The sequence below is a fragment of the Varroa jacobsoni genome, unplaced genomic scaffold, assembly GCF_002532875.2.
Source record: "Varroa jacobsoni isolate VJ856 unplaced genomic scaffold, vjacob_1.0 scaffold_589, whole genome shotgun sequence".
NCBI classification, from domain to species: Eukaryota; Metazoa; Arthropoda; class Arachnida; order Mesostigmata; family Varroidae; genus Varroa; species Varroa jacobsoni.
In genome coordinates this window covers 237,788-250,995 of record NW_019213491.1, presented here as the reverse complement: position 1 = coordinate 250,995, position 13,208 = coordinate 237,788, and the positions used below count along the sequence as shown (strand labels likewise).

The 13,208-nt window shown below is 41.9% G+C and overlaps 2 protein-coding genes across 4 annotated transcripts in view; both read right to left on the bottom strand.

The window, feature by feature from the left end:
• The window catches only part of GlcT (ceramide glucosyltransferase), a 131,149-nt gene that overhangs the window by 9,794 nt on the left and 108,147 nt on the right, over positions 1-13,208 (bottom strand). For all 3 annotated transcript variants that reach the window (XR_015311635.1, XR_015311636.1, XM_022835401.2), the window contains exons 3-6: positions 3,542-3,644; positions 1,575-1,789; positions 1,163-1,341; positions 553-829 (exon numbers count right to left, since the gene is read on the bottom strand). Coding sequence is in view for 1 of the 3 variants with exons in the window: in XM_022835401.2 (XP_022691136.1) it covers positions 553-829; positions 1,163-1,341; positions 1,575-1,789; positions 3,542-3,644 (774 nt within the window). In the remaining 2 variants the exon portion in view is untranslated. The remainder of the gene's footprint in view (positions 1-552; positions 830-1,162; positions 1,342-1,574; positions 1,790-3,541; positions 3,645-13,208) is intronic.
• ppan (Brix domain-containing protein peter pan) lies at positions 5,140-6,899 on the bottom strand. Its single transcript, XM_022835404.2, has one exon. It carries the CDS (start codon positions 6,675-6,677, stop codon positions 5,298-5,300), a length of 1,380 nt encoding a protein of 459 aa, XP_022691139.1. The 5' UTR covers positions 6,678-6,899; the 3' UTR covers positions 5,140-5,297.

Sequence of the window (13,208 nt, the reverse complement as noted above, 5' to 3'; positions counted from 1 at the left end):
AAAAAAATAAAAAAACGTTCACAGAACAGCAGCATATATATCGCTTCTGAAAATCCAAGTATTTAAAGCCAAGATAGTCTTTCTTAGACAGTTGCTTCGCAGCGCATTTGAAACAGTACAAAACAAGAGCTGCATTCGCTGTTATCATGTTCGACTGGCTATTTCTGTAACAATATCCACCGACAAGTTGAAAGTCATTGAAGGCAAGGTAACCAGCCGACAAAACTTGTTATGCCAATCTTTGTGATTACGTAATAACTTTGTTCCCAAAATACTCTTGTTGAACACTGTCTACCCCGGCAATGAGCGAGTGGTTCGAATTAAGCAGTTATTCCACATGATTCATTAACCAAGATCGTTCTGAAAGATAATCAGCGCACCTAATTCTTCCTCGCCAGAACATCACTGTTGGTACTGAAATTTCTTATTACTCTTATATTTCGATTTTTTTCACTACTCGCAAATTTACGACATGATTTTCAACGTCCGTCTGTCCGATAAACAAAACTAGTTGGCTTTTAGGATCTCCTTGTTTTTTGTGTTCCTTGTTACCTGCACTATGCAAAGTAGCATCCAGTCAAGAAGGAACCAGATGAGTGAGTGTATCAGGTAAACAGCGAATACGTCCCAGCCAAAAAGCATCGATGTGGACCACGCTACGCACATACCGAGCAGCATACACTCCGACAGGGGCTCAAGGATTATTAGGTGGGGCAACATGGCAAACCGTAGTTTGGACCAACGGGTTAGTCTCTGTTGGAATAGAACCACATCACATGTACCACTGTTTTGCCACGCAGGCTGTGATGAAACGCTGATTTTCCATCCACTGAAAATGGGTATAAAAGATTATCGATGATATTCAGAATATATTCACTCAAAAACATATAGGGAAAAAATATGCACAAAAAGTATAAAGTAAATAATCTAAGCAAACGCATTTACATATAGTTCATACATTACTCCGCTTGGCACAAATTGTTTCACATAGGTTATCCGTCGCATCAGGTTATTACTTATTACTAGAAGATTCGAGTACTTTATATAGGGCCCACTATCTGAATGAGATAAGTTCAAACTGTCTCGTGCAAGTTTCTTTTCTAGAGAGGATATATTGGAGGATATGGGAACAACCGGTTGGCATTTTCGTGAACACACTCACCGGTCAGCAAACGTCTTAGCAAAAAAGTAGTCTTCAGCAAGGTACTGCGAAAACGACTGCATGCCCCCTGCCTTGTCCAGGATGTCTTTTCGCATTAAAGCCGACATTCCGGTTGCGCAGTTGACGCCTAGCAAGTCAGAACACAGATAGATTCTCGCATGCGCCGTTCCAAAATAGACCTGCAAAAAACACGAACAAGCATAGATATGTTACCGCATGCCTTCGCAGCTAGTAGTCGAGCATTGCGGCCGCAGCGTTGAATTAAGCTATCTAAATTAAACGTTGATATGATGTGGTTAGTTTGGGTAAACACATGTGCAAACTTGTAAAGTTTATTTATTTCCATAAACAAAACTGCACGAAAGCTCTACTGTCGCTATCGCGAACAAGTGTCCGTTTCGAAAACACCAACCTTTTCAAGTATGGCAGCGAAACCAGCACGATCACAGGTAAAGGGCATCTGATGGACCAGTCCTACATCAGGCGCCATGCAGAGCACCATGTCAAGCAGGGTATCCTCTTTCATCCGGATGCCCGCATCCGATACCATTATTAGAGGATACTTAGCCGCTTCGTAGCCCGGCGCCATATTATTGATTTTTGGGTTAGGACCGATACTTGATCCACCTAAGAAGATTACAGATGAAATCAACATATTCATATATGATTACTGTTTCTGCCTGAGCGCTGCATCTGTGATTCGAGAAAAGAAAAGACTACTTTGTTCATGGCAAGTGTTTGTATGTGTGTGTTTGAATTTCGCGAGTTTCATGGCTTCACTTACCATCGGATATAACCGCTCGTAATATCACAATCGTGTTACAGTCATTGGATCGACATGTAGAGTACGTATGAAACGTATGAGTCAAAATAGTTCTTCTTTATTATAACCTACTAGAACCCTCAACAACAGAATACCCAAAAATAATAATGGCTATCCAAATCTGCTTAGCCGATCCCTACAGCCATGAAGGGATGGGTATATGCTACCCACCCTTTATTTTTCGCACCTACTTCTTACTTTAAATAGGCCAGGCGCGACGGTCAATCGAGGTTTGAAAGGTCACTAACGAAATTATCGGTTCAACGGGCTTATGGGTCATCAGCTAGTAGGTTTTCATAACTAGTTTTCACTGATGTCCACGCTTCCATTAATTAATCGACTATAGCCTATTCGTGAGAAGAAAAAAACGGGAGTCGGAGCGGCACTGACAGATTATACCTGAATTCATTTTGCTTCCTGTCAGCGATGCAACCTGATTTTTGTCGTCAGCTTCTCCCCGTTGCTGATAGAACGGACAAGCGAAAAGCGCGCTTTCATCTATTTCTCTCTAACACGCATGTGAAAAACGTGCATCCGGCTTAATTAATAATGTAACAGCTGTCTGGCATCGTAAATAAACCAGCCAACAACATCCGACTAGCTCATTCTTCCACTACTTCTCTCATTAATTTGTATCAAATTGCCGAATAATTTAACAGATAGTAGAGTTAGCGGCATCAACGGTACCAACAATCGCAAGTCGACACGATCGCTAGCATAAATGCGCTGAATTATTTACGATGGCGCAGACAGCAGCCAAACGAACGCCGCATCGCACAAATTATCTGCACAGATTCTCGTGCTCTTCGAGAGACCGCTGGGTTACGCGATTCGACAGGGCAGCAGCACTCGGCGCAGTGAAGGACGGAGTTGCTAATGATTAGGCGGCGTAATATTATCTACGAAATAAAAAATCTTCGATGGCCGATCAATGGCCAATTAACAAATTCAGAAATTAACAAATAAAAAAACTGAGAGCAAGTCCACTAATGTTTTGACTTAGTATATAATATTGTACATATGACTAGGTACGTCTTCGCCGAATCAGAGAAGTCTCCCGCGGGATAACTGAATTGCCTCCGTCTCCAGTGCAATAGTCACGCGTTTACCTAAAAAACTAGATGACGTTTATTGTGGTGTCTTGATTTGAAAGCGGCCGGAAACGCACTTCATATTATGCTGGCGGTCAGTTAGTGAAGGCAGTACTTAATGGTAGAGTTAAATCTATGACTCGGATCATTTATGAAACTAGTTGAATAAGTTGCCACTTTCTTGGACTAATCATAAAAGCTTAACTGGAATTTTGAGATTAGATTCGATTAAGCAACTAACTTTGGAGGACCATTAGGACCATCAATGATGCTCAGAGCGGCGTAAACACTTTTCAAGATATTCTAAATATAAGGAATTTACCAAAAACGATAATAAATCTTAGCTAAGTATACCTTTTTGTGGCTATAAAATAAATTTGCAGCAGCGACAAACAGGGTAGAAAACATATTTGACAGTCCGTTAACGGCTCAATAAAGAGCAAAGAAATTGGACGTTATACTCACCAATGAATATTTTCGCAGCTACATTCGGGTGCTTTTTCATCAAATTTTGCACGTGCGTGATGCTCGGACAGCCGTCTTCCTGCACGCAGAATAACAGCTCATACTAAAAATGCACACAGAACAACAGTATATAAGTACGTCACCTATACTGTATATCCGTAGGATAATTTTCTTTGATTTTGCTATGTTTATTGATGATTTATTAACAGCCTAAATATATATATAACATATGTATAACAACTAGTTGTATCTATCAGACAATGAGTTCCGTATTTAATTCCGGTCTATTTGACGTTGGCTATCAACAGCAGTGCAACCACTATCACGAATTCGATAGCCAAAATGACAAAGCGAATACTATTATTAAGATGATTACTAGGTTTTCTGGAATGAAACTTCAGTCAGTGTGTTTACTTTCCCCTTCTACAGATCGGCAGTTCTTATCAGTGTAAATTTCGTTCGTTTCTCAGAACTCACTTTCCTGCTAATCTCTGTTGCCCAGCATGACCTTTCTATAAGTCCGGTTGCTGTATTGGTACCCTGAAAGGATCGGGGATCTTTGAGCCACGGGAGGTTCACAGATAACGGAAAGCTTCCGAATTAAATTCCGATTCTCATATTTTTATGAAAGTTTTTTTCTATTATTTATCAATTTCCGTATGCACGGCCTGTGAAGCATTGGCTTACTTGTTCATTCCGGCACCACGCCCAGCTTTCCGTCTGGTCGCTGGTTCAATATAACGGCCTACAAAAAAGGGTTGAAGATTGAGCATTATATGCCCTTCACGTTTGACGCTCGCGCAAATCCATAGCGCCCGCAGCTAAACCTCTGGGTTTTGGCATATCGGAGTTTTTGTTTTTTTTGGTAGACCAACATAGAACGTCAGAATATCGAATGAGGTAGAAGAAAATGCAGTGCAAAATAATCGAGGATCAATTCAAGCTCGTAGCGAAGGGCTGAGTGCATGGTTTATGATAGAACTTCGTCTATTCTGCCCGCTGCAAACATCCCGCAAAATGCCGGAACCGGTTTAATACAATTGTAAGGACAAATATCAGCGCCTCTAACGATTACATAGCCGCTTTAGTATTAGAATCATGACAAAGTCCTCTGGTAGTCTGAAATCATATAACGAAGCGTCTTCATCGACATTTTTCTTTTTTCCGTGGTGCTATACTCCAAGGAAATATATCATTCTCGCATAGGCCAAGCCAGAAAAAGAAGTTTGGTGCTCGATTAATACCAGGCAATATAAACTCAAAGAGGCAGTATCTGGCATACTAATAATAATAATAACAAGTAATGACATACAGCGCATTTGATCACGGTGACCTACGATCGATTGGCCCAAGCTTCTCGTTGTCCAAGAAATGCACCTGCTTCTATTTCGTTTGAGATGAGAGAAAAAACCAGTATATTACCGAAGAAAGCTAAATTTCATTTTCAAATTATATAATATCTTAATGAAAAAACTACCCCGTTATTATGGAAAAAATGAATTATGAAGAAAATGAATTAATAAAAAAAAACTTACGGAGTTATTTGCCTAGTGATTCCTGTTTAAATGTGTAACAATTACAGTCCAAAAACGCAAATATAAAATGAGACGCTAACATATTTATTTATACTCGGGATTAACAATCATATCATTATATAACTACACATATGCTTTTCACTAATGTACATATAGTGGCAATGTTAGTATTGTGCTTTGTAGCTTTACACAATACGAGCTTCAGTATACTCAATCTGCCTTTAAGACTTTCTACCTCCTTTAGTACCTCCACGGCAAGCTTGTTTGCTTTTTGCAAAACCCCTCACGATGCCGAGAGGTTTCTTATATGCGCCTGGAGTATTAAAGTGAACAACCTTCTTCGAGGTTGTTGCCCTGACACCGCTTCCACTTGTTTTGCCAGAGGGTTTCTTGACAGCTCCTTTGTTTTGCAATCCTTGAGACGTCCTTTCTTTGGAGGTAACAAATCCGGATACCTTAGTCCTTTTAGCAGGGGGTCCGTCGCCCATGTTGTTGTCGTCACCCCCGCCTAATTTCGCCTCGGCGGCGCGACGTTCAGCTCTGCGTTGCATCTTAGCAGCATGCTTCTCTTGAGGCGTGCGTTTCTTTTTTTCCTTCTCTGGCCTCTTGCGCTTTTTTGGCACTGGGGCTATTTCATCCGGCTTTGTCTGATACTGAGGTAAATTTGGTACATCGTTATTAGCGCCGTACAACATCCTGCCACTACATAAGCCCTCCTCGATTCGCACAAGCTTCAATGTCATACGTGGCCCTAGTTCGTAGAGCCGGAGAGTGCTTTGCTGGCCGGGGATATTTCCTCGTGAACGTACTTCATCAGGACATTTGACTCGGTTCGTTCCGGCGCACAGTTCCTCGGCTTCCGATTCGGATCCACCAGGATTATCAACAAAATCGGATATGTCTTTTAGGTCACCTAGGTTGGGTACTTTTCGTTCAACGAGCTTCTTTGCAGCCTTAACGATACCCGTGGGAGCAACCTTAACTGAATAGTGACGCCATTCGATCACGTCTCGACCCTCGTTATAGTGTATTAGTAAGCAACGCTTAAGGCTGTTCAGGTTCACCCGGTTAATATTGATACTGGGCAACATATTTTGGAACATTGTTGACATAAGTTTGAAGTGCATGCCTTCGCCGTTGAAGTTGCTCTGCACCAACAATGGACTCGTCATGTGTTGATTGGCCATTTGAACGACTTTTTTAAGCTGTTTTCGTACTAGCCCCGCCGTTGTGAATCCCTGAACCTCAAAAGTTAGCGTGGGACCTCGTGGCAGGTTGGTAACACGGAGGTACATCTTACCACCAACAGTTTTGTTCAGCACCAGCATATGAGTGACATGGAAAAATCCAGCCATAGCGACAAAATCGCGCAGCGTATTTTTGCGTTTGGTTCGAAGCTTCGCAGCGGTGAACGGTTCCATAATTTTTCGCAGGTCAGCACATAACTCCCGTTCTACTTTGTCTGTTTTGCCTTGAGTGATCACAAACGTGTGTGGAGCTCTAACTAGGTGGGTTGCCTCATTGCTATCTTTTGTGTGCAGCTGCTCATCGGTGAAATACCTGCCGCTCCGAGGCCGTTGGCTAGCGATACGTTGGACCATTTTCGTATCTTTTTGTTTACCACTTCTCGTAAATATATAAGGGTGCGACAAATCTAGAGTAGCACTAGACTAGACTCGGAAAGCATTCCCAACATCACCACACGAACGTCAGCGTTCAAAAAAACCTAATAAGACTAAGAATCGTGTATCACACTTCTTCTCGAACACGCTGTGGCTTGTAGAAACCAATCACAATATTGCGTAGGCATGCGGGCCGTAAACACAACAGCAGACGGCGGACCACTTTTGAAAACAAACTGATGACTCGCCGATTGTTAATCGCGGGATCATCGCTTCGTCAGTTTGTTGGTCTACGAGCATACTGCTTTGATGTAACATAGGCCTTGTCTATGGAAAGGGACTTGTAACGGCGAGGGCCTTTCCTCCTCGTTTTTTAGGCCAAACACTGCCATCATGGCGGCTCGGCTTTTGGCGTGCTATTGAACAATACGCTTGCTCACTAAAAGCTGTTGAGGTAGGGCATTGTCCTTTACCAGGCGGTGGCGATTTCTGAGTAATGTTACAGCATTTGGCCCTGGCCGTGGGGAGTAGGCAAGGGTTTCCGGGAGGTTGCAAGAATGGGCTCACAAAGAAAGCCCAATGACTCCCCGTCGATAAACGCTGCTTTGCCAGTTGTTATACCAGTTTTGCCATGGGTGTATTGCTGCAAACGATACTCATAATATGATTCCGTTGCATCTAGCAACGATAATAACACAATTTGTACAGACGCACTAAATAAGTTATGAATGGCGTGATTGACATAGACATGTACGTACATTGTTTACAAGATAAAGTATACATTGCCTTTAAACTTATTATAAAGATATTGCGTTTATCAGGACTTCACCTACTGCCCTACCAAAAAACGCGGCTTTGATATAGCAGTGTATATATAATAAAAAATTCTGTAAAATGTAAGAAAATAATTTTTAATATATTGTGAATACCGCAAATGTGAAACCTTTGCCCAGAAAAGAATAGGTATGGTGTTATAAATTATGGATGTCCTCAAGTTTTTGTTCTTAACAATGATTGTATTGATTTAATTAAGAACAAAGATTTGCACCGTAATAGACCGTATTAGTATACTAAAAAATCGCATTTGCAATGCGCAAGATTCTCATGCCTACCCCCTTCATCATTTAACAAAATCATTTTGTTTTTTTGTAACATTCAGATGGTATTAAGTTCAGATGCGTTACGCGTTAACGAATCTTTTGAGTAATTCTCCTTTGCATATAGAAGATACGTGTGAAAGCGAATTGCCGTACGAGATTGAGTATAAGACATGACATTGTAGTAAACAATCTAACTATGGTCGAAGAAACATTTTTTCCTCATATACGTCTACATGTTTCAATTGACATTCTATTTTAACGTAATTTTCGAGTAAGTTGGTGCCTGCTTGAAAAAGCACTGAAGGTAAATGGCTGATACGGCAATATTATGTCCATCGAATCCAAACATGAGTAGACAATAGATCCGCTATTGCTTTCAGTTTCCTTTTTTATTTACTTTTAAACATGTTCCAGCATTTCTGGCTCAGGCATTAAAAAAAGGGCAGACCTTGAGAAGAGATGGCTCAACTAGCTGAACTCTGCGATTGGTATTCTAATCAGTAGATAGATGGACTGGCTAAAATAAGCGAGTATTTTTCTTATTACAGTCGTAACGCCAATTATTGCTATTAGTTCAGCTAGTTCTGACTTCGGAAATAGCTAATCAAATCAGCCAGAACATCGTTCGGTCTCTCATTCTACCCATAGGGGTTCCATCCGAACTCTCTCTTTCCTAAGTGTACAAGATAGCCGAGCTTCTACAGCTCCCTGGAACCACTTTACTCACATTTCAAAACATAGCTCTGATACATTCCCTGTTGCTATCGGATTCGATTTAACTTTTCGAGTTCCAAATCAGGGTTCAGTAGAACTGATGCAAATCAACTCTTTCCAACAGTGAAACTGTTTTAGCTCATGAGGCTGCCGAGAGACGTGACGGCACCATCGGCATTAACAGTAGCATCATATCCCCCTCCATGTTATCCTACTCTGCTATGAGTAATTAGTAGACTTGGCGGTGAGCGCCGCTCAGAGGATCGTCACCGACTTCCTTTTTCCCCTCACACAAAAAGAAGTCGCCATGTCTCGGCCTGAGATAAGCTTATGCTGTATGCCAGCGTAGTCGGGTACGTGTGTCCATGTGACTATACGTATGTGTCTATGTCTGGGTACGGGGTCGCGCATTTAAGCCATAGCAGGTACGCATTGATCTCTCCCTAATCATGCCCTACGTATCATTAGCTCTTGCCTTTCCACCCTCCTTTGATTTTTCGCGTCGAATCTTTTTCCCCGCTTTAGTAAACGGTATGTATTCCTGACGCTTGGTTCTTTTCTTGCTGCAGATTTTTTTGCTGTACTTTTTGTAATCGATTAGAACGTTGACAAAATCAGTTGCTTTCTAGTTCTGGATCTTCACAGAATCCCACTTTAGCAACTAATTAACCTACAGCCCGTTTGCGTGAACGACGTTTTCGTTATCTAATCTTCGTCAATTGATCTGTTGTTTACTAATTCTGAGCTCTTTTGAGGAGTCGAAATATTTTTCGCTGAAACGCTGTTCACCTTCTGACTTCATCTTTGCCGCTTCCTGCCTTTTTATTTTCTTCGTGTCTTTCGAATTCATCTTCCCGTGCTCTTTTCAACCCCTCTCGACTCCTACTTTATTCAACTTCCCTTTCAACTTTGATCGTAAAGTTATATTTTTTCCTTCGTCCTTGCTACGACTTTTTTCCTGTTTGCGGTTGCCTTAAGTCGGCATCTTCATTCTGCCTCGGCCGTTAACATTGCCCAGCGTTTTCCGCATCGTTCATATCTTCTCCATTTTGCTATTACCAAAAAGTATTATTATTTCAAATACTACTTAAATGAATACTTCTGGTATTTCGGATCATAGCACCATTACCGATGAGACTAGTCCTAATTGCACTAATCATCTTTATTATCACTCCCACAGAAACTTTAGCTAGGCCGGCAAGTCTAAATCAGGTCTGTCCTAGCCAGACTAAATAAGACGGGAGGCAAAAAAATAAGTGATACTTCGCTTTGCTCGCCTGGCCCGCCTATTCTATTTTAATCCGGAAGGAGTCTTGAGCTTTGTCGTAGAACTTGTTTTGATCAAATTCGCAGTATTCTATTTGCACGTGTATGTGTATGTGTGTTCGTGGCGTTATCGAATTTAGTCTCGTATTTTTTCACCGCTGTCGCGGACAACTGTTTCCAATTGCGTCAGCACCGCAAATAGGTACTTCAGAGGCTAGGGAGAACTCCTTCTTTTTCTTTGGCTCTTATTCCGTTTTTAGTTTTGCTTCAGCACTAGTTTTTTTGTTGTCACTGGGGCCCCCACTGCCTCTACCGCCCATGACGTTGTTTGTGACTTGTTCTACGCGTTTGATTCGGCGTCTTTGTCGTCGTCGCCGGCGCCGTTGGTCTCTTATTCGTTTGCCTTTTTTCACGTTTTTGCGTTACGACTTCAATAGAGGCCTGGCTGTTTTGTTAAATTATTCTCCTTGTGCATCCCTTACGCACGCCTCGTTTTGTACCTCTTCTACTCATCTTCATTAGTTCTGTCTGTTTGTTTACTAGATCTCATGGTGGCGTTTCCAGCTTTCCAGCAAAACTGGCTTTTCAGTGCTTGGGTAGTTGTCTTTGGACTCGCCAGGCGCACTCGCTGCACTGTCCTCATACTAGGTTGAGAGGCTCGAAGTTCAAATAATCTTTTCCTTTTGATGCTACAGCTCTTATGCTGTGTAGCTTTTTTGGGCGGGGCGTCCTGCGGACTTTTTGAACGTACTGTTTCTGTACAGATTCAGACGAGAGCTCAGATTCAAATTCCGAGTTTCAGACGCACTCATTCCCTTCTCGGATTGGATGTTCAGAGGCTTGGTTGCTTCAACAGGCACGGATCTCTCAATTTCCATGAACAGGAACGTAAACACGATCATCCTAAGCGCGAAGCCGGAATGCGCTTCAGCTCTTAGCAGGTGCCATCTTACCTTGGATTTCATGGATTTCAAGTGCGTTCACCTATTCACAGTAATTGTCCGATGAGGAAGTGCCCTGGCAATACGACCCTAAATCAACATTTTTTTTCTTTCGCCCTCTGATCCAAAGAATAAAAAATATTTAATTAAATTAGAAATTTAGTTCAAACGTACATAGCTAGCATATTCAACCTGCGTGGTGAGTATCTTTCGGAAGCTGTTTTTCTTTAAATTAAAATACATGTCAATTAAATGATTAAGGAGATCGGAGATGAAGGAGATAAGGAGCTTGAGATGCAGCCTTCGACACGTACGAAGCTAGGCAAATGCCCCGAATAGCATGGGCAAATATGAATAACAGTAGCGGGGTATTATTGCCACACGACCGGTGTTAGGCAACGGACGACCAGAGCCCGGGAGCCACCGGGTGGAAGTCATTATCGTTTTGGATTAACCCAGCTGCTAGTCCGTGTCAGCTGTTGCTGCTTCCATTCGAATGACCACCCAGTCCAGCCCTATCTTATGCTACGAACCAATTTTGTTCAGCAAAGATAGCACTTGATTATCACACGTTAGTTTGGTTCTAATTTTTTTGGTTATCCGATCGCCCGCTTCACTTTTCAGTAGCGTGTGTAGTGAGAAGGCCTGTGGTCTTCGAGAAGGACGTCACTCCAAGGCAAGTGAAGATATCATTTGAACCTACTAATGAATTTAGGGCGATCCCGATGTCTGCCAGTTCGCATGATACCTCCCCTTTAACATCATCGCACTAAATTTCTACGAAAGTAGCAGAGGCAGCAATAGCGGACAAAAAGCAGACAGATACGTAAGTATGGGTTGAGTCTCGTCTGCTACATGGTGACAACTTCTACGCGCATAGGAAAGATACACACGAGTGTCGCATGTATAGTCGGAGCCTGTTCATCAGAACGGTTCGAGCAAGTGTTAACGTCGTTCCTTTTCTTATGCGACACAAGTACAGAGAGCACAGAATCTGGAATATTGATTGACATTTGCTTATCGACAAGGATCTATCCATTAGATAATCTGCACGTCTGCGGATGACATATTTACGTGGCAGATATGTCAATACGCATATAACAACTATGATGTAGCGCGCAATCGAGAGCTATTTTATTAGAAAATGTATTGAACCAGGAGCGCAACGAACAAATATCACACATCTATAAGTTGTATTACAAGTTGTTTCAGACAAATTAAACTCAGCGTTGAAGTCGCGTATAAACATCGAATAGACGGAACACCCATATATATATAGGCCCAACAAGTAAGCACAATTTGGCGCATAGTCGCCGCTGTCTGTGCGTTACATTTAAGCATCCCGTTCATTATTATGCAACCCAGACAACGTAATGCTTAATTACTTCGTGAACTTCATTGAACAGGAAAATTATTCCCTTAATGATGTCTCTTCCCACTGTTTCAGGGGATGGTGCCTCAAAAGTGACTTGGATAGCCGTTTCCATACTTGGGAAAAAAGTGTTGTAGCTATATAGTGTTTGGCAGTATTTTAATCGTAGTAAATGACTAAGATGCTTGGACTCCGTAATCCAATCCGTTCATCAGTAATTACATTTCAATGTTTTGTATCGTTATCAAATCTACGAGTAAACGCTGGCAGTAAAATAATCTGCGTAGCGACATTTTCAGAAACCATACTTTTCCCCATTCACAAAAATTACCAAAACTGTAATTAGAAATCATTTTTTTACTGAACAATATTGTCCAGCATATATAGATGTAGTAAAGCCAGACAACAGCAACGATTACTGCCGATATTAGAGCGCATCACAATGGTCGTCATCTCAACATAAAGTCAGTGTCAATTTGCTTCTGCATAGGCCTCAACAACGCATTTGTTAGTGATTCAAGTTTCAAACGTTGAAATCGCGTATAAACATAGAATAATTGGAACATCCTTATATAGTAGTAATCACTGTAAGCCCATCGTCATGCAGTTTCACATAACGGCACCTAATAGATCAAATTAATTCGGGAACAAGAACGTGTTACCTGCACAGTGGCCTTATTTGTTGCCTTCAGGCGCAAGATTAATGTTAATCAGGGTGCCATAAAGCTGTGAGAAGTCCAGCAAGTTAATCAGTTTGTAAACGGCACTATCTATCGGCTATTCGGCCGATCTGTTGAGCGCCAGGTCTATGCTATTTAGTCACTACCAATCGTATGGCACTGTTCTGGAAAGCAAGCACAAGACAAAAACGAGCCTCCTCGCCTGAGCCTAGGAAGAGATCTCGACGTGCTAAGATCACTCTGCATTGCTGTTGCAGTTCCTAACAGTCGCATTACCTTGACCAAATATACATCTACCTAGCTTTCATTTACGTCGGGAAGCGCGTATGGAGCGGTTCTCGCCACACGACAATTTCCTGACCCTCTGCTCGCTGACTCGCGACATTGAAGCCCTCCCAAGTATTGGTGAATGACGTTTATTCACAAGTTTTTGTACT